The following is a 22,631-nucleotide window of genomic DNA, read 5'->3' on the forward strand; positions in this document are numbered from 1 at the left end:
CGTAATATCTATATTTTACATTTTAATATAGATGTTTATATTTTATATTTTAAAATAGATATTTAAATCTTAATGTACTTTTTCTTTTTTTTTTAAATTGTGTATTTACTTATATTATATATTTTACATTTTAAGATAGATGTTTAATGCGTAATGAACTTTTTCCATTTTTTTAAAAAAATTGTGTATTTACTTATTATTATATATATAATTCATATATTATATATTTACATTATTTACTTATTATTTATTTTCGTGTATATATATTTTCATTTATTGTACTTTTTATTTACATAATATTTCTATTTTACAATTTAAGATAGATGTTTAAATCTTAATGTACATTTTCCATTTTCTTTAAATTGTATATTTCTATTTGTTATACTTTCTATTTACGTAATATCAATATTTTAAATTTTAAGATATATTTTTAAATCTTAATGTAATTTTCCATTTTTAAATTGCGTATTTATTTATATTATATATTTACTTATTATTTATTTTTCTTTATATTGTGTATTTCTATTTGTTATACTTTCTATTTACTAATAATTTTATATTTTAATATAGATTTACATTTTAAGATAGATGTTTAAATACTAATGTACTTTTCCATTTTTTTAAATTGTTTATCTCCTTTTCTTATACTTTCTATTTGCGTAATATCTATATTTTACATTTTAATATAGATGTTTAAATATTAATATACTTTTTCCGTTATTTTTAAGTTTTGTATTTTTTTTTCTTATACTTTCTATTTACTTAATATCTATATTTTATATTTTAAAATAGATGTTTAATATTTAATGTACTATTTCCATATTTTAATAATTGTGCATTTACTTATTATTGTATATATAATTCATATATTTATATATTTATAATATTTATTTATTATTTATTTTTCTATATATTGAGTATTTCTCTTTCTTATACTTTATATTTAGTTAATATTTATATTTTATATTTTAAGATAGATGTTTAAATCTTAATGTTTTTTTCCATTTTTAATGTTAAACGGCAATGTTTAATAGAAGAACTTGGAAAAATAGTCAAATAGTTATATTTATGTTTTTTTTTCTTTTTTTATAAAATGGTAGTGTTACATTATGGAGATAAGCCATTTTTTTTAGTGAAAAATGGTAATCTTACATATGTTTAATGTAGTTTTTCCATTTTTTATGTTGTATGTTTACGTATTTTTGTTATTTTTAAATGTAAAATGGTAATCTTACATATGTTTAATGTAGTATTTCCATTTTTTATGTTGTATGTTTACATATTATTTATTATTTTCGAAATTATATATAATGTTTTTTTTTACAAAATAATAATGTTACATTACGGAGATAAGCCGTCTTTTTTTTAGTGAAAAATGGTAATCTTACTTATGTTTAATGTAGTTTTTCCATTTTTTATGTTATATGTTTACATATTATTTTTTAAAAATAAAAATTTAAAATGGTAATCTTACATATGTTTAATGTAGTATTTCTATTTTTTATGTTGTATGTTTACATATATTTATTATTTTCGAAATTATATATAATGTTTTTTTTTTTATAAAACGGTAACGTTACATTATGGAGATAAGCCGTCTTTTTTTAAGTGAAAAATGGTAATTTTACATATGTTTAATGTAGTTTTTCCATTTTTTATGCTGTATGTTTACATATTATTTATAATTTTCAAAAATTAGTAATATTAAAATGTAAAACAATATTTTATGCCACATGTCATCTTTCGGGAGAAGTTTTTTGCTGATGTGGACGCTCTATGGAGCCTCAAAAAGTTCTTTTTATTAGTATAGACTAGGGATTAACCCGGGCTACGCCCGAGATTTTTATTTTTTTCTAATTTAAGTTGTTAAATTATTTATATTTAGGTTATGATATATATTTATATAAATGTTAAGATGCATGTCATAATTATAACTTATTTTTAAATTCTAACACGTTAAATTAACATATTTTTTATTATTTAAATATTTTTTTGTAATTTTGTTTGCTATCTAGTTATCATATTTAGCAAAACTATCTGTTGAGTGTTGGAATAAATGTTTTAGATATTTAATTAAACTGCAGAGTATTTTCGGATCGACCACATGGTCAACAATCGATCGATCCGTAAAAAGATGGTCGATCTCCTTGGCCAAGTAAGTACAATTTTAGTAAAAATATATTTTATTTTCAAATATTAAGTATATAACTATTTTTTTGAATATTGTTTTTTTGAATTGTATTTTTTGATTAAATTATTGTATTATAATGTTTATGTAAATATTTTTTGTGATGTTTGAATTTGTGCTGTTTAACAAATTTTTTTTTCTGGAAATAGAAAATAATGATATAACAAAATGTATCTAATACTTGTTAAATGATAATATAATGTAAATTACATCCATTATTTGAAAATAACCATTTGCGTTTTTATATTCATATATAATATAATAGTTTAAGTTTGGAAGATTAATCTATGTATATAAATTATGTATATTTTTAAAAAAAATAATTTAAGATATTATATATTGAGTAACTGAATAAAAGCTGAATTTCTTATCTTGAAAATGAAATATTTATATTTTTGTCTTCATGTTATACTCACCAATCCAGCATTGATATTTATAACTCAGTATGTTTTTAAAAAAACTTAGTTTTAAGTAATAAACGAATTTAATAAATTAAATTCATCACCTATAATGTTCTATAAACTATATTTGAAAGCTCTCTAAAATTATATTTTAAGCATAATATTACTATTATTTAATTTAAGTTATTTTAAGCATAATATATGCTAAACCAACTTAAATTATATTTACAATAGGACCTTCCTAAACCGGTTAATAAACCAAAAACAATACTAAACCAACATGAACCAATACCTGATTCGGCGAGGAAATAAGTGTTTCGGGATAAACGCTTGAATGGTTATTAACTGTAATGGTTTGATCATGAAAGATTTAGTATGAATATTAACAATAAAATTATGGATTAGATTAATTTAAATTTGTAAGAATACCTTTGAGTCTATGAAAAGAAACTCAATTCCCATGAATAAGTTTGGCTTTTGAAAGTTGCGGGTTTCCCAACAATGAATCCTCCTAACAAAACGTTCGTTGTTATAAAAAATCTCCTTCAAGGTCATTAAAGTTTTTTGGGACGGCAAAAGTTAATGGTGGAACCATTTTTTTGCTCGAGTGCTTTGAAGTTTTCCTTGATAGTGTGAGTTCGATGTTGATGGAATAATGAATTTTCTAAAGACTTTCTTGATGTAAAACTATACATTTTTTTCTTGTTTAATGTGGTATTTCTATTTTTATATAATTTACTACCATTTTAAGGTAGATGTACATTTTAAGATAGATGTTTAAATCTTAATGTATTTTTTCCATTTTTTAAAATGTTTATTTCCATTTCTTATATTTTTTATTTACGTAATATCTATATTTTATATTTTAAAATAGATATTTAAATCTTAATATACTTTTTTCATTTTTTTAAATTATGTATTTACTTATATTATATATTTTATATTTTAAGATAGATGTTTAATGCTTAATGAACTTTTTCCATTTTTTTAAAAAAATTTGTCTATTTACTTATTATTATTATATATAATTCATATATTATATATTTACATTATTTACTTATTATTTATTTTCTTGTATATGTATTTCTATTTCTTGTACTTTTTATTTACTTAATATCTTTATTTTACATTTTAAAATAGATGTTTAAAACTTAATGTACATTTTCCATTTTCTTTAAATTGTATATTTCCATTTGTTATACTTTCTATTTACGTAATATCTATATTTTAAATTTTAAGATATATTTTTAAATCTTAATGTAATTTTCCATTTTTAAACTGCGTATTTACTTATATTATATATTTACTTATTATTTATTTTTCTTTATATTGTGTATTTCTATTTCTTATACTTTCTAATTACTTATAAATTTAAAAATTACTAATAATTTTATATTTTAAGATAGATTTACATTTTAATATAGATGTTTAAATACTAATGTACATTTTTCATTTTTTTAAATTGTGTATTTCTTTTTCTTATACTTTCTATTTGCGTAATATCTATATTTTACATTTTAAGATAGATGTTTAAATATTAATATACTTTTTCCATTGTTTTTAAGTTGTGTATTTCTTTTTCTTATACTTTCTATTTACTTAATATCTATATTTTACTTTTTAAGATAGATGTTTAATATTTAATGTACTCTTTCCATATTTTAAAAATTGTGCATTTACTTATTATTATATCTATAATTCATATATTTATATATTTATAATATTTAATTATTATTTATTTTTCTATATATTGAGTATTTCTCTTTCTTATACTTTATATTTAGTTAATATATATATTTTATATTTTAAGATAGATGTTTAAATCTTAATTTTTTTTCATTTTAATGTAAAACGACAATGTTTAATAGAAGAACTTGGACAAATAGTCAAATAGTTATATTTATGTTTTTTTTTTCTTTTTTTATAAAATGGTAATGTTACATTATGGAGATAAGCCATTTTTTTTAGTGAAAAATAGTAATCTTACATATGTTTAATGTAGTTTTTCCATTTTTTTTATGATGTATGTTTACGTATTATTGTTATTTTTAAATGTAAAATGGTAATCTTACATATGTTTAACGTAGTATTTCCAATTTTTATGTTGTATGTTTACATATTATTTATTATTTTCGAAATTATATATAATATTTTTTTTTACAAAATAGTAATGTTATATTGTATATTTACTTACTATTTATCTTCTTTTATTTTGTATATTTATTTATTCTAAATTTCTTGCTTTTATATCAATCATAATATTACGATATATATTTAATATAATATTTTATTTCTTATATACTATATTTACTTATTATTTATTTTTTTCTTATATTTTATATTTACTTATTATAATATATAACATTTCTATATGATTAATATTACTAACAATGATATTAAAATATTACATAATATTAAATTATAAATGTATTAGAATATTAGAATAAAAATAAAATATCATAATAATATTACTTATTATTTACTTTTATACTAATATTTTTATGTCTTTTTTTTTACATCAATCATCTACAGACTCATGCTGACTCTGTAAACCAAACCGGTAACTCTGTCCTTGTGAACGACGAAAGACGATTGTTTCCTACCACTGCGTGCTAAACTATCCGCATTTTGATTTTTCGTCTGAGGTACATGAACGATCTCTGAGTTTAGAAAGCTTCTTTTCAGCAGCTTAATGTCTTCCTGATAATTGTCAAACGCTCGCCATTCTTCTGGTTCCGAAACCATCTTTACTAGTTGAGAACAACCTGTCGCAAATTTGACATGAAATTGCCGTAAATTCCTCATGTATTCCATTGCCCGTATTAGCGCTTCTACCTCCGAATGAAGAGGTGAAAGACTTGTCCGGACATTCTTTGCCCCAAGAAATCCATCAAAACCCGCTAAAGTGATGTACCAACTTTGTCCTGAGAACTGTTCCTTATCTTTTCATGAAAAATCTATGAAACACCATCTTCCTGGTATTGTTGGTATAATTATTTCATGTAATTGATTTGCAACCCTCTAATTATTTGTTACATGTGCCTCCGCCCAAAGTGTTGATTTTAATTCCGCTAGTTTAAGCCTATATCTTGGATCAACATCCAAATTGATAAAAACTTTGTTGTTTCGACCTTTCCAAATATACCATAATATCCACGCAAATTGGTGATCCTTCATTTTTGGATTAACTCTCCAAAAAAGATGATCCATATTTTTATGTCTTATAGTCTATATTTACTAATTATTTATTTTACTATACATTTTTCAGATAAATGTTTAATTTAGTTTTTCCAGTTCTGATATTGTATATTTATTTATTGTGTATTTTTTCTTATACTGTATATTTACTTATTCTAATATTACGGTAGATGTTTAATATAAAACTTGTATTTTTTATATTGTATATTTACTTATTATTTATTTTACTATACATTTTTTCAGCGATATGTTTAATTTAGTCTTTTCATTTCTTAATTGTATTTTACCCTTTTTTTTTTCCTTATACTATAGATTTACTTATTCTAATTTTCTTGTTTTTATATCAAATGATAATATTATGATAGATGTTTAATGTGATAAATAATATTATCTTATATTGTATGCTTATTTTTCTTATATTGTATATTTACTTACAAAAATATTTTAAAATAATAAAATGTTAAACTATACATATTCAGATAGACGTTTAATGTAGTGTTTTTATTTCTTATATTGTATATTTATTTATCTAATTGTTTTGTTTTATATCAAATTATAATATTACGATAGATGTTTAATGTAATATTTCTATTTCTTATATTATATATTTATTTATTATTTACATTATTATATATATTTTCAGATAGAGGTTTACTGTATTTTTTGTATTTTTTATACTGTATATTTACTTATAATTTATTTTTCTTATATTTTATATCTACTTATTCTAATACTATAATTGATGTTTAGTGTAATATTTTTATAATGTAAATTTACTTTTATTTATTTATTTAACTATATATTTTTCAGATATATGTTTAATTTAGTTTTTCCATTTTTTATATTGTGTATTTACTGACTGTTTATCTTTTCTTATTTTTATATTTATTTATTATATATTTTTTGTTATTATATCAATGATAATATTATTATATATATTTAAGTAATATTTTTATTTCTTATATACTATATTTACTTATTATTTATTTTTCTTATATTATATATTTACTTATTCTAATAGTAAGATAATGTTTAGTATAATATTTATATTTCCTATATTTTGTATTTAGTTATTATTTTATAAATGTTTATTTTAGTTTTTTCAATTCTTAATTGTATATTTACTTATTCTAATTTTCTTCTTTTTATATTAAATAACAATATTATGATAGATGTTTAATGTAATATTTATATTTACTTAATATTTATTTATTTATTATTATTTTTTTATATTGTATATTTATTTATTTTTATTTTTTAATAACCGAAATATTTTTCTGTTTTACTTATTTATTTATTTTATTATACTTTTTCACATAAATTTTTAATTTTAATTTTCTATTTCTTATAATGTGTATTTACTTATTATTTATTTTTATTTATATGTATATTTACTTATAAGTTATTTTTTATATTTTGGTAATAATGTCACGTGTCATCTTTGGATAGAAGTTTTTTTCGCTGACGTGGACGCTCTATGGAACCTCAAAAGGTTTATATTGTGTATTTTCTTATTGTTTATCTTTTCTTATTTTTATTATTTTCGAAATTATATATAATGTTTTTTTTACAAAATAGTAATGTTACATTATGGAGATAAGCGGTCTTTTTTTTAGTGAAAAATAGTAATCTTACATATGTTTAATGTAGTTTTTCCATTTTTTATGTTGTATGTTTACATATTATTTTTTAAAAATAAAAATGTAAAATGGTAATCTTACATATGTTTAATGTAGTATTTCCATTTTTTATGTTGTATGTTTACATATATTTATTATTTTTGAAATTATATATAATGTTTTTTGTTTTTTTTTTATAAAACGGTAATGTTACATTATGGAGATAAACCGTATTTTTTTAAGTGAAAAATGATAATTTTACATATGTTTAATGTAGTTTTTCTATTTTTTATGCTGTATGTTTACATATTATTTATAATTTTCGAAAATTTGTAATATTAAAATGTAAAACTATATTTTATGCCACGTGTCATTTTTCGGAAGAAGTTTTTTTTTCTGATGTGGACGCTCTATGGAGCCTCAAAAGGTCTCTTTTATTAGTATATATTTAATTTTTCATTTCTCAATTGTATATTTACTTATTCTATTTTTTTTGTTTTTTTATATCAAATGATAATATTATGATAGATGTTTAATGTAATATTTCTATTTATTATATTGTATATTTACTTATTATTTATTTTTCTTTATATTGTATATTTACTTATTATTGTTTAATGCAATGTTTCTATTTCTTATATTATATATTTACTTATTATTTATTTTTCTTTATATGTATTTTTATTTTTATTTTTTGTTAATGCCACGTGTCATCTTTTAGAATAAGTTTTTTCCACTGATGTGGACGTTCTATGGAGCCTCAAAATGTTCCTTTTATTAGTATAGATTTGTCTTGTGTTCTCATATTTCGTATCTCTTTCTTTAAGGCATTTGGTTCTCATACTCTTTTAGCATGTGAATATTGAAGTGGTTATATTTGTTTAAATATTTTAAATTAATCAAATAACTGAATTTATTATATTATTATCATTCGATTACTTTAACAATGTAGATATTAAGTTAAAAAAAAAAAAGCAATGTAGATATTTTAACATATGGAAGCTTTTTTTCATAAGAGATAAAATGGATTGAAGTTTTGAAAAGAGTAAAGAGAGAGAAAAAAAATCTAAGGAAGCAACCAATAAGATAGGTACACGTCGTACCCAAACTCTAGCATAGACGGTGTGAATGAAAATACTGTATATATAAAAAAAAAAAAGTTATCGACGAGAGAAACTCCGAAAAGCAGAGAACTTTATTCTCTCCTCTAACCTCTCAACTTCTGCTGGATCTCTCCAGCAGACGGACGATCTTCTTCGGAGAGATTCTTAGGGTAAACTTGTCTCTCTCTTATTTCGATTCTATATCTGTTGTATGTCTCGATTTCGATAACCCCTTTGTGTGTATTGGGAGGTTTCTCTGTCGACTTATTGGTGGTTGGTTTTGTCTCTTTTTTTTGTTCTTCTAGGGACCGAACGATCGATCGATCCAGGCTTCTCGGGCAAACAGGTGAATAGCTTTCTCGTTATTTGATGTAGGGTTCTATTGTAAGAACACGGCTCAAGTTTAATGATTTGATTGGTCTGGTAGTATTTGCATGTGGGTTGTGTTCTGTCTTATTCAATCGCTACGAAAAGTTTCAACTTTTTGTACTTTTGAATTTTGATGTCCGTAAAGAAAGCTAGTTTTGGATGGAACTGAGATTAGCTATGTGGGTTGTGTATGGTTTTTGAAATATTATATTATATGATTTGCTATGGAAATGATATTAACTGTGTTTCATAAAGTTGGAAGTGATTTGTGATGAAAGTTCTTAGCTTTATGTCGATGTAAACGAACAATTCATTTCTAAGAAGGGATGGTGGTGTTTTAGATACTTAAAAGTGATTTGTGATGAAAACTCTTAGCTTTATGCTGATATGAAAGGCTCATTTCCAACATTTTCATTTCTGTTAAGAAAGGTTTGGTTGGTTACAGCTGAGTTGACCTTCTGTTTGATGTGCTTTTCTTGTAAGGTTTCTGAAATATCATATGATTTGCTATGAAAGTTCTTTTTTATGTCGATATAAATGGCTGTTTTCTTGGACATGATATTAACTATGTTTTAAAAACTTGAGGAAGTGATTTAACTTCCTAGCTTTATGCTGATATTAAAGCTAATTTCTAACAAGGATGGAAGTGATGTTAGCTATGTTTTAGAATCTTGAAGTGAGTTGTGATGAAAGTTCTCAGCTTCTCTGCTGTTTATTAATGCTTCCGGTTAGACTTCTATTTCCGTAAAATCACATGTGTTTTATTGGAACTAGCTGCACGTTAAGCTTAGGTATTCCAGTTTGGCTGGGTAGTTTTAGTAGGATCTGTTTGTGGTGTGAGTAGAAGATCAGCTCTAGGCTTGCTTCTGCTTTCTTTCTTCTCTGTGTTTTGAGATCTTGAATCATTGAAAGCAATATGTTCGTTATGGTTAAGGGTTGTGCTTGTTTGTTAAGTAGGTTTTTAATTGTCAAGAACTCTGTCTTCTTTCTATGATACTGAAGCTGAAGATGACTTTTTAGAAGTGCAGAAATGGACCACGACAAGACAGGATGCCAAAGCCCACCCGAGGGTCCCAAGCTATGCATCAACAACTGCGGTTTCTTCGGAAGTGCTGCCACAATGAACATGTGTTCCAAGTGCCACAAGACTATGTTGTTTCAACAGGAACAGGGGGCTAAGCTTGCATCTGCAGTGTCTGGATCACCCAGCAACATCCTAAAGGAAACCTTCACTGCTGCTTTGGTTGATGCTGAAACCAAATCCGTCGAGCCCATGGCTGTCTCTGTACAAGCTGTTGCAGAAGTAGTAGCACCAGAAGAAGCTGCAGCAAAACCAAAGGAAGGGCCCAGCCGATGTACTACTTGCAACAAACGGGTTGGTTTGACTGGATTCAAATGTCGCTGTGGCGACCTCTTCTGCGGGACACACCGCTATGCAGACGTACACAACTGCTCTTTCGATTACCATGTTGCTGCGCAAGAAGCTATAGCCAAAGCGAACCCGGTTGTGAAGGCAGATAAGCTTGACAAGATCTGAATCTCAGAAACTCTGTTTCCTTCTTCATGTCTGTGTATGGTTCAAGCGTGTGCTGCTCTTTTGCTTCTTCCATTCTCTCTGCAGTATCTGTGGTGTGAAAACTTTTTATATTATCTTGTGTTTGCAAGCAGAAAAGTGTGCTCTTAAATATATATATATATATATATGCTTTGATGTGTTTCTCTTTTTTTTTTTTTTAATTATTATGAGCACTGTGGTTTGGGTTATGTTTACTCCTTTGGGTCTGTATCATATTGAGATTGTAACTTTAGCTATATGAAGATTTTTCTTAAAAGCTTATGCTTGTACTTCAGTGGAGGTACTAGGTCAGGCTTTGATACATTTTCATTTATCTTGTGGAGTCGTGAACTTTAACACCCGGCTCGATGAACACAAGCTACCTTGTCCTGGTTTACCAATGTAATAACCAGATAAAATCCTTACTCGTGCACTCTATTGACTGAAAGCTACCTTACTCTTTTATTATTTCAAAGAAAACTATAAAGCCTACTAAGGTTATGCTAACACAAAATTGTAGGGATTACTTGACCAACAAAAAATCAACGTTATACTAACACAAAATTGTAGGGATTACTTGACCAAAAAGATAAAACATACGCACAAATATAATATATAATAACATTACTTGACCAAAAAAAAACATTATTTCAAACTAATTTTCTATAATGGGGAAAATGATTTCCTTATTGATTTAGTTTTTTTTCTTGTAATAAATGGTGAATTTAAAAATTTAAAGACAATTTTAAATTTTCATTTTAAAATAAATGATAATTTTAGTTATTATCACGCATGATACATAAAACCATATAATTAAATAAAAGTTTTTATTTGCAAACTCATATATATATACTTCCTATTGGTAACCAATACTAAATTTACTATATTTTCTTTAAATTTAAATCTCATTGTATAGCTAAAATGAAATGTCATGATTATTTAGAGCATGATTAACCAGAAAAACCCTTAAGGGTTTCTTAGTGATTATTTAAGTAATTAAAAGTAGTTAAGAGCTTTAGTTAAAAGCTTCATAGATTTTGTGTTCCAATGCTGGTTTCTTAATTAAGGGTTTTTAAAAAAAAAATTAAACAAGCATGCTCTCGCCTCTACATGTTACAACCAACGACACACGGATTAGACAATCATGATTATCAGTCTGTGGCACAGAAACATACAAGTACAAGACATTACACAAGCGTGTACTCACCTCTGTCAGCAGCACAAGACAGTTTCTTCCGTCCGTGACTCGTGACTCGTGTGCCTCCTCTTCTGTCATGTTACCTGCTTAGAAAAGAAGACATCACACAAGAAACTTAAACAGAGCTTCACACAACAGAACAAGAACAAGAACAAGAAACATACAAGCTAAACTTAACAGAACAACATCACACAAGAACAAAACAAATACATTAACTCCATAACAGAACAACATCACACAAGAAACTTAAACAGAGCTTCTTCTTAAACGTTTGAGCTATGTATTTTTCAGTATCTGCCAACTGAGTCATACCTCTCCAGAGAATAGGAAGCCATAGATTGGTGCTCAAAACTAGCGCCTTGGAGGCCTAGCCTCAGCTTCAGAGACTCTAATCTGCCTCCCGTCCAAATCCTACATATAGCACAAGTAAAAGCATAACAAGAGCAGTTCCATTTATCCCACTGTAAGTGACAGAAAAGGAAAGATACTTACATCACCATCTAAAGTTCTGATGGCATTTTGGGCCTCTTGAGCAGAGTTGTACGTCACAAACCCAAAACCTTTCGACCTACCACTCTCTCTGTCGTAGATGACTCTAGCCTCAACAACCTTCCCTTGCTCCCCAAATAAACTCTCCAGCGCCAAAACCTCTGCTTCTCCCTGTTGCTACTTCAGAGGCTGAAGACATAGTCACAAACCCAAAACCTCTGCTTCTCCCTGTCACCTTGTCATAGATTACCTAACAAAGACAACAAAACGAACAATCGGTAAAATCAATCTCAAACAACAACAACACAAAAGATTCAATCTTTATCTCATTTCTCAAAAACCCATAACTCAATTTAAGTCATACCTCAGCCATCTCGACGTTTCCGGCGCTCTCGAAGAGCTGAGCGACCTGAGCACTGTCAACGTTGAAGGGAAGGTTACCGACGAAAAGCTTGAGATCAGAAGGGAAGGATTGGGGGAGGAGCGTCGTCATCAGCGAAGATGCTGTCTTCTTCGACTGAGGAGTCGTCAGTAACCGCGACGTTACGGACGAAGCGAGACGCGGCGGCAGAGATGGAGATGGAAGAGGAGATCGAGTGGAGATTGAAGGAGATGGAAGGAGGTAGGAGGGAAGCAGAGACGGGTCTGGAGATGGTGAAAAGAAAGGATACGGAGAAGACGAGGAAAGAGAGAAAAAAAATTACAAATGCACGGTTTGGTGACACGTGGGTTAAAAACCCCTTTGGTAATCGGTTGCCGAAATCCTATGTTAAGGATCGGTAACATGCATTTTCTTTATTTTTGATTTAGTTAAATGCCTCATTAATTTTAAAAACTCTCTTAAGAAACTTGGATAATCATGCTCTTATATTCTAAATGTCATGATCTTCTTTTGATTTTATTTCTCTGTCATGTAGATTTCTTTCTATTTAGGTTAGATGATACATATATATTAAGATTTTTTTGGGTCCACATTCCAATTTACACTTGGTGAAATAGTATAATATAACGTTCAAAACAGAAAAAAATCTACAATAGTTGTAAACATGTCATAATGTGCTGTAAAAATCATCATATATAAAATGTCATCGAACGTATGAATGCATTACGTACCCAACATTTTGCATCTCTCAACCAAAATGACCAGAGTAATGCCGCCACCGCTACCGGAAACAGAAGGCAAGAGTTTGAAACCGCACATAATGGTGTTTCCATATCCAGCACAAGGCCACTTGCTTCCTCTTCTCGACTTAACCCATCAACTCTGTCTGCATGGCGACATCGCTGTCTCAATCATCGTGAAACCTAAAAACCTTCCTTACCTCTCTCCTCTTCTCACCGCTCATCCATCTGCCGTCTCCGCTGTCACTTTCCCTTCCCTCAGAGTCCTTCACTCCCTCCTGGCGTTGAAAACATCAAAGACATCGGTCCTTTGGGAAACCCTCTGATTATGGCTTCTATGCGTCAGCTTCGTGAGCCTATCGTCAACTGGTTAAGTTCTCATCCCAATCCTCCGGTCGCTATCATCTCGGACTTCTTTCTTGGATGGACCAAAGATCTCGGTATCCCTCGCTTCGCTTTCTTTAACTCTGGAGCATTCTTAGCTTCGATTCTCCATTTCTTCTCCGACAAGCTTCATCTCTTTGAGTCAACTGAGCCCGTCTGTCTCTCGGATCTTCCTCGTTCTCCTGTTTTCAAGATAGAACATCTCCCGTCTTTAGTCCCACAATCTCCCTCATTGCAAGATCTCGAAAGTCAGAGAGACACCATGATGAATTTCTCGAGCTATGGTTTTGTTTTCAATTCTTGTCAGTGTCTGGAAGGAGAGTACTTGGATTACGTGAAGCTGAAAACGGATCATACCCGTGTTTTCGGGGTTGGGCCGCTTTCTTTAGTCGGGTTAGGCAAGGGAAATTCTGATTCCAGTGTAGACGTGAAGGCCCTAATGAGCTGGCTCGATGGATGTCTAGACGGATCTGTGCTATACATCTGCTTTGGAAGTCAAAAAGTGTTGACTAAAGACCAGTGTGATGCCCTGGCTCTTGCTCTTGAAAAGAGCATGACCAGGTTTGTTTGGGTGGCCAAGTCAGACCCGATACCCAACGGGTTCAAGGATAGGGTCGTGGGTCGAGGAATGGTATTTAGAGGGTGGGCTCCTCAAGTGGCTGTGTTGAGTCACGTGGCCGTTGGCGGGTTTTTGAGCCATTGTGGATGGAACTCGGTGATGGAAGCGGTGGCAAGTGGGACCATGATCTTAGCTTGGCCTATGGGGGCAGATCAGTTTGTGGATGCAAGGTTGCTGGTGGAGCATAAGGGTGTGGCTGTTATAGTTTGTGAAGGGGGTGATACTGTGCCGAACACGAATGAGTTAGGTAGGGTTGTAGCTGAAACAATGGGTGAATGCGGACGCAATGTGCGTGGTCGGGCTAAGGAGATGGGACAGACGGTACTAGCTACGACCAAAGCAGGAGGAATCTCTGATACAGATTTAGAAAGACTTGTAATAGAATTAAGCTGTCTTTAACGATGGAAAAGCCTTTCAAGAGGTCTATTCAAATAAAAATGTATGTTTCATCGCTCACAACATATTGATTATGACTGTGCAAAACATGAAGAATGAACTAAGCAGAGGTAGTTTGGTGGTAAGAAAAACGGTTTGGGGCTAAGCGTAAGCCTGCCAGTCCTAGATTTGAGTTCTGACAGGAACTAAGTTGAATTTTTTAGCCAGGCGAAGATTGAACCATGTCTTAGGTTTCATTGGAAAATCTGGGACATCTTCGTCGCACTAAGAACAACAAAAGTTTAAACCTCTCAAAACTAAAATCATCAACCTTTTAAATCTCATGTCGTATGAAAAGCATATACATAGCAGAAATTAGGTTTAGCATGTAAAACAAGCAATCGAATGCAGCATTTGCTCACCATGACAAATAAGAACAATCAAGTTATATAAGTAACAATACCTTCCTGTAATTCATAAGATTCAATAACTTTGATTGACAAACGCTCGGAGTTAAAATGTGTAAAAATCTTAATTATGTTCACAAACAGAAAAGAAAAGAAAAAACTGAACGTAGCTTAGTTACAATAATTAAAATAAAATTACTAAAAAATTATCTAAACTTCGTGTACAATTGTATTGAAAATGACAGATATAAGTTGTTAAGAACTTGAGTTTTCTTTGGTCTTTTGATTGAAATGGTACAACGAGTCTTTTAATATTCTGCTATGTATAGTTTAAAGAAAATTATTGTACTATGTATATTAAGCTAGTCATGAAAAAGAAAGTTAATGAGATCCTAGGACTCTTCTCTGGATGGATATGGATAGATCATTGCATAAACGAATCAGAGACTCAAGTTTATCAAGGTTGTGGATCGAATGGTGACACAAGAGGCTGCGGAAAAGCTTCTTGATACTCCTAGGCAATAGATTGGATATGACACACCAAACTAACGCCCTTAGACACTGGATATTACACACCAGCAGACTGGATACTACACACCAGACACTCACTCACGACAAAGGCAAGAGAGAAGAGAAAACCAAAAGGTTTAAAACAAAAGGAAACTTGATAACTTTAGGGTTTGCGGCTACACTCATATATATAGGCTGAGACTTGTACAGACACAAGCTCATTAAAGGAACAGGCTCCTTATGTGTTTAATAGAAATAAAACCAAAGTTTAAAAGCAAAGAAATGAAAACCATAGTCTAAAATAACATAAGATAGTTATGCATCCGAAATGCACCCATGATACATCAACTAGGAATGTGTAAGTGAACTTGATACCTCATTAAAAACCTTGATTAGAAAACCCAATGGACAAAACTAACCAAGGGAAAAAGAGTATACCAAGTCACTTGCCTAGATGATGATCAGCTTGATGGTAAGATCACTTGAATGGTGATAAGTGTGTCTTGGTGGATCAAGCTTCTACCAAGACAGTCTTCTTGCTCCTTAGAGATCTTCAGTATGTTTCCAACAGCTTCCTTGAGTCTTCTTGTCATTGCACGAGTTATAGGGCCTGTGGGAATGGCTAAGACATCTTCTTCTTCAGCTGGTGTATCTTCAGTCTCTCCTTCTTCATCTTTATCAACTAGCTGGTCCATGATCATATCATCTTTATCAACTAGCTGGTCCATGATCATATCATCCCCTCCCACTTGAAAAGGATTTGTCCTCAAATCTGGCTCATCTGCAATAAAAGGGATCAAGTCAGTAATATTGAAGCTATTACTCACATCATACTTACCTCGCAAATCCAGCTTGTAGGCATTGTTGCTGATCTTCCTTATGACCTCAAAAGGTCCATCAATCCGCGGCATTAGCTTGGACTTCCTCTCATTGGGAAACCTCTCTTTCCTTAGGTGAATCCAGACCTGATCACCCACTTCAAAAACCATCTCACGCCTCCCTTTGTTAGCATGCTTGACATACTGCTTGGTTTTCGCCTCAATGTTGAGCCTAGCCTGCTCGTGGAGTTGCTTTACCATCTCTGCCTTCTTTTTGCCATCAAAACTGACCCTTTCACACTCAGGTAAAGGTATTAAATCCAAAGGAGAGTTGGGATTGAACCCATAAACAATTTCAAAAGGAGAAAACTTAGAAGTAGAATGCACAGCATGATTGTATGCAAATTCACAATGAGGCAAATAGTCTTCCCATGATTTCAAGTTTTTCTTTATGAATGCACGCAAGAGTGTTCCAAGAGTCCTATTAACTACTTCAGTTTGCCCATCAGTTTGCGGATGACAAGTAGTAGAGAACAAAAGTTTAGTACCTAGCTTAGACCAAAGAGTCTTCCAAAAATAACTAAGAAACTTAGTATCTCTATCAGAAACAATAGTCTTAGGCATGCCATGTATGCGCACAATCTCTTTAAAGAACAAGTTAGCAATATGCGATGCATCATCAGTTTTGTGACAAGCTATAAAATGTGCCATCTTTGAGAACCTGTCCACAACAACAAAGATAGAATCCTTTCCAGTCCTAGTTCTAGGCAATCCAACAATGAAATCCATAGATATGTCATTCCAAGGATGATAAGGAATAGGAAGAGGAGTATACAAACCATGAGACTGAACCTTAGACTTAGCTTGCTTGCAAGTTACACATCTGTCACAAAGTTTCTCCACATCTCTTTTCATTCGAGGCCAAAAGAAATGATCATGCAAAGTTTTAAGAGTCTTTGCAATACCAAAGTGACCCATGAGACTTCCTCCATGAGATTCCCTAACAAATAAGTCTCTCAAAGAACAGTTAGGCACACACAATCGATTATCATAGAAGAGAAAACCATCATGTCTAAAGTAATGTCCTTCAGCAAATTTCTCACAAGAGTGGTAAGCATCTTTAAAATCAGGATCATTCTCATATATACTTTTAATCTGCTCAAATCCTAACAACTTAGCATCAAGAGTGTTCAAGAGAACATACCTTCTGGATAGTGCATCAGCAACTATGTTTTCCTTACCTTGTTTATACTTGATGACATATGGAAACGTCTCAATGAACTCAACCCACCTTGCGTGTCTCTTGCTGAGCTTGTTCTGTCCTTTGAGGTATTTGAGAGACTCATGATCTGTGTGTATGACAAACTCTTTTGGCCAGAGATAGTGCTGCCAAGTCTGCAAGGCTCTCACCAAGGCATACAGCTCCTTGTCATAAGTTGCATAGTTGAGGGTAGCTCCTCCAAGCTTCTCACTGAAGTATGCAATGGGCCTCTTCTCCTGCATCAACACAGCACCAATTCCAATTCCTGAGGCATCACATTCTATTTCAAAAGTTTTATGAAAGTCAGGAAGTATAAGAAGAGGGGCATGAGTGAGCTTCTCTTTAAGGCATTGGAAAGCAAGTTCTTGTGCTTCTCCCCACTTGAATCCGACTTCTTTCTTGATTACTTCAGTCAAGGGAGATGCTATGGTGTTGAAGTCTTTCACAAAGCGTCTATAGAAGCCAGCAAGTCCATGGAAGCTCCTTACTTCACTCACTGTCTTAGGAATTGGCCACTCTTGTATACCTCTTACTTTCTCCGGATCAACTTTAACCCCATCTGCACCCACAATAAAACCTAAAAAGACCAAGTTATCTGTGCAGAATGTACATTTCTTAAGATTAGCATAAAGCTTTTCTTTCCTCAACACATCAAGAACAGTCTTAAGATGATCTATATGATCCTTTAGACTCTGACTGTATATTAGGATATCATCAAAGTAAACTACCACAAACAACCCTATAAAAGACCTAAGCACATGGTTCATCAGTCTCATGAAAGTACTCTGAGCATTAGTCAATCCAAAAGGCATAACTAACCACTCATATAACCCATGCTTAGTCTTAAAGGCAGTTTTCCACTCATCTCCTTCTTTCATCCTAATCTGATGATATCCACTCTTTAAATCTATCTTAGAAAAGATGCAAGAACCATGTAATTCATCAAGCATATCATCTAATCTAGGAATAGGATGGCGATACTTCACTGTTATATTGTTGATTGCTCTACAATCAACACACATGCGCCAGCTTCCATCTTTCTTGGGCACAAGGAGTACTGGAACAGCACAAGGACTCATGCTCTCTCGGATATGCCCTTTCTCCATCAGTTCCTCCACTTGTCTTTGTAGCTCTTTGGTCTCAACCGGATTGGTTATGTACGCTGGCCTATTGGGAAGTGTAGAACCAGGCACAAAGTCGATTTGGTGCTCAATCCCTCGCACTGGTGGTAGCCCATTGGGACTATCTTCTGGAAAAACATCTTGATATTCCTGTAAAAGAGAAACAAGTTCACTCGGATACTCCGGTGTAATATCAGTAGTAGTCAAGAGTGATTCCTTATAGATAAGCAACAGAATAGATTGGTTAGAGTAGAGAGATCTTTTAACATCACCAGACTTGGCATAGAAGTTTAGTTGCTTTGTTGATTCAGCGAGAAAGTTCGATCTCTTTCTTCTTTTGTAGTTGGAGTTGATCAGCCTGAACTTCCTTAGGAGTCATAGGCACAAGGACTGTCTTTCTCCCTTTAAACTCAAAGGTGTGCTTGTTAGCATACCCATCATGTATCACACGTCTATCTGATTGCCACGGTCTTCCAAGGAGAATGTGTCCAGCTTCCATAGGCAACACATCACATAGAATCTCATCTTCATATTTACCAATGGCTAAGGGAACCATAACTTGAGTAGAAACTCTCATCTCGCCCTCTTCATTGAGCCATTGTAGCCTATACGGTTTAGGATGCTTTTGGACCTTCAAACCCAACTTTTTAACCATAGTCTCACTCGCAACGTTGACACAACTGCCTCCATCTACAATAAGACTATAGACCTTTCCTTGCACTAGACATCTAGTATAGAAGAGATTCTCTCTTTGCTCCATCTCCTCGGTTTTGCTTTGATGGCTCAAGGTTCTTCTAGCAACTAACAACCTTCCAGTAACCGGGTTGGCCACATATACTTCTTCTGAGCTGTGATCTTCTTCTGCCTCTGTCTCCTCATCAGTAGATTCATAGTCTCCATTCTCAAGAAGGATCATCACACGTTTGTTGGTGCACTCATTAGCATAGTGTCCTCTTCCTTGGCACTTAAAGCACTTAACATCTCTTGATCTCGTAGTAGAAGCTTCTACTTTGCCTTTATCCTTGCTGAAAGGACTAGTAGATTTGTCTTCTTCCTTCTGATATGGTTTGCTCTCTTTCTGGTGGCTTGGCTTATCTTCTTTAGCACCTTGATACTTAGTTCCATAGTTGCCCTGAGAGTGCCCCTTTCTCTTTACTTGTTGCTCCACAAGGATAGCTTTGTGTAGCATTTCTTCCATCTCTACATAGTGCTGCATCTCTACACTGTCTTGAATCTCACGGTTAAGCCCTCCAAGGAATCGAGCCATAGTAGCCTCTCTATCTTCAGATATGCAAGCCCTCAACATCAGCAACTCCATCTCTTGGAAATATTCTTCTACAGACCGTGTCCCTTGGGTGAGCTTTCTTAGTTTCTGATGAAGATCACGATGGTAATGGCGTGGAACAAACCTCTTGCGCATGACAGCTTTCATTTCTGCCCATGTCTCAATTGGGAGCTCACCATTGCGCCTTCTGTTTGTGACCAACTGATCCCACCAGCTCAAAGCATAATCATAGAACTCAGTGGCAGCAACTTGAATCTTTTTAATCTCTGTGTAGTGCTGACAGTTGAAGACAAGTTCAATCTTCTTCTCCCACTCAAGATAGGCATCTGGATCAGCTTTGCCATGGAAAGGAGGTATCTTCAGTTTTAAACCAGCCAGTTCATTGCGTGGGCGATGCCCTCTTCTGTGTCTACGGCTGCTGCGGCTGCTGTGCCTAGAGACTGAACTATGCCGATCCCTTTCATAGTCATTATCAGTCTCCTCTGAGCCAGCATGTTCCTGTCGAGCTTGGCCTCGTCGGTTCCTTCTTGATGCACGACTAGGTTCTGAAGACTCCGCATCAAGCTCTTCTCGGAAGGTACCCAATCTAGTTTCCATCATTGTGTTCATCCTGCGAGTCAAGGCTTCAAGCAAGGCCTTATGTTCGAGACTAACTCCTTCATCTTCCTCAGATTCATGCGCCATAGTACCTGAAATAATCAAAAAGATTTAACAAGTAAGAGATTCAAAGGAAAACAAAACGAGATAGAATCAGATAAGGAAACAAAGAATTCAAACAAGAGAATAAGAAACTTGAGCAACACGGATCAGATTTGATTCTAAATGCTTCGACTCTTCTAACAAACCGATCAGATTCAACAAGTGATGAAAAGATTAAACAACCACAGATTGATGATAATAAGCACTAATTGAACACGCAAAACACAAACAACTTCAGATCTAGCAAACTTGATACCGTAATCAACAAGAATACGAAAGGTCCTTTTAAGAACTTGATCAAAATTCTTAGATCTATCAGTTTTAACTCGAGAAACAATAGATCTAGCTCTCCTGAATATGAAATAGGACAGATCTAGGAAGAAACAACATAAACGAACAGATCTATCAATGATATAACTTAGTGAAGAACAGATCTGATGAAATCGACAAAGAGAAAGTGAAACTCCCCTTCCAGAGTGCTCTGATACCACTTAATGAGATCCTAGGACTCTTCTCTAGATGGATATGGATGGATCCTTGCATAATCGAATCAGAGACTCAAGTTTATCAAGGTTGTGGATCGAATGGTGACACAAGAGGCTGCGGAAAGGCTTCTTGATACTCCTAGGCAATAGATTGGATATGACACACCAAACTAACGCCCTTAGACACTGGATATTACACACCAGCAGACTGGATACTACACACCAGACACTCACTCACGACAAAGGCAAGAGAGAAGAGAAAACCAAAAGGTTTAAAACAAAAGGAAACTTGATAACTTTAGGGTTTGCGGCTACACTCATATATATAGGCTGAGACTTGTACAGACACAAGCTCATTAAAGGAACAGGCTCCTTATGTGTTTAATAGAAATAAAACCAAAGTTTAAAAGCAAAGAAATGAAAACCATAGTCTAAAATAACATAAGATAGTTATGCATCCGAAATGCACCCATGATACATCAACTAGGAATGTGTAAGTGAACTTGATACCTCATTAAAAACCTTGATTAGAAAACCCAATGGGACAAAACTAATCAAGGGAAAAAGAGTATACCAAGTCACTTGCCTAGATGATGATCAGCTTGATGGTAAGATCACTTGAATGATGATAAGTGTGTCTTGGTGGATCAAGCTTCTACCAAGACAGTCTTCTTGCTCCTTAGAGATCTTCAGTATGTTTCTAACAGCTTCCTTGAGTCTTCTTGTCATTGCACGAGTTATAGGGCCTGTGGGAATGGCTAAGACATCTTCTTCTTCAGCTGGTGTATCTTCAGTCTCTCCTTCTTCATCTTTATCAACTAGCTGGTCCATGATCATATCAAAAGTTAATAAAACCTCAAAACAAAATCTCCGTAACTAAAGGTTATAGTTAAGAAATGAAGAAAAAACTAAACAACACCCCCTCTCTCCCCAAAAAAAAACTAAAGAATCCATGCGTACAATTTAGGGTTAATTTGCCAATGACTAAAATTTCAACGAAAGTTAAGAATTTTGTCTACGAAGTGAATTATAATTATAGAATGCAATTTCCCTACAATTTATTTTAACGCATGAGAAAGAAAAATAGAACATAAAAAACATAATTAGCGCTCATTGTTGTTGCAATCATCTTGTTGCCTGATATCAGAAGCCGGCTCATAGTACTCCTCATGATGTCCCCCAAAGCAATCAAAATCCAAGGAACATGATCATTTCCAAAAGCCTTAATGCTTATCGATAGTTCTTTTTCCTTCTAAGAGCACCTCCGATTTTAGTTTTTTTACCATGGAGTTCTTAAGTTACGTATTACTGTACGTATATAGAATAATTATTATTTAATTAAGAATATACTAAAAGTTTTGGAAATCCAACCAATAATATGTTAAATAAACTATTATTGGTAGAGTTTTCGAGAATTTTAGTATA

At 31.9% G+C, this 22,631-nt stretch overlaps 1 protein-coding gene and 2 pseudogenes across 3 annotated transcripts; 2 read left to right on the forward strand and 1 right to left on the reverse strand.

Moving 5' to 3' along the window:
• Nucleotides 1-8,490: 8,490 nt before the first annotated feature.
• LOC106440134 (zinc finger A20 and AN1 domain-containing stress-associated protein 2) lies at nucleotides 8,491-10,595 on the forward strand. 3 transcript variants are annotated; one of them, XM_013881732.3, is made up of 3 exons: nucleotides 8,491-8,679; nucleotides 8,815-8,855; nucleotides 9,899-10,595. In XM_013881732.3, exon 3 carries the CDS (start codon nucleotides 9,909-9,911, stop codon nucleotides 10,413-10,415), a length of 507 nt encoding a protein of 168 aa, XP_013737186.1. In that variant the 5' UTR covers nucleotides 8,491-8,679; nucleotides 8,815-8,855; nucleotides 9,899-9,908; the 3' UTR covers nucleotides 10,416-10,595. The 3 variants fall into 3 exon arrangements, with proteins under 3 accessions (XP_013737186.1, XP_013737187.1, XP_022569159.1); XM_013881733.3 differs by having other exon boundaries at nucleotides 8,512-8,679; nucleotides 9,907-10,595; XM_022713438.2 differs by having other exon boundaries at nucleotides 8,522-8,679; nucleotides 9,881-10,595.
• An 873-nt stretch (nucleotides 10,596-11,468) lies between these two features.
• On the reverse strand, nucleotides 11,469-12,981 carry LOC106442502 (annotated as a pseudogene).
• Nucleotides 12,779-15,348, forward strand: LOC106444358 (annotated as a pseudogene).
• The last annotated feature ends 7,283 nt before the right edge of the window (nucleotides 15,349-22,631 follow it).

Source organism: Brassica napus, chromosome C6 (genome assembly GCF_020379485.1).
Source record: "Brassica napus cultivar Da-Ae chromosome C6, Da-Ae, whole genome shotgun sequence".
Taxonomy (NCBI): Eukaryota; Viridiplantae; Streptophyta; class Magnoliopsida; order Brassicales; family Brassicaceae; genus Brassica; species Brassica napus.

What these genes read in the sequence shown, in the direction of transcription:
- LOC106440134 (XM_013881732.3), top strand. Translation starts at nt 9,909, where the DNA reads ATGGACCACGACAAGACAGGATGCCAAAGCCCACCCGAGGGTCCCAAG.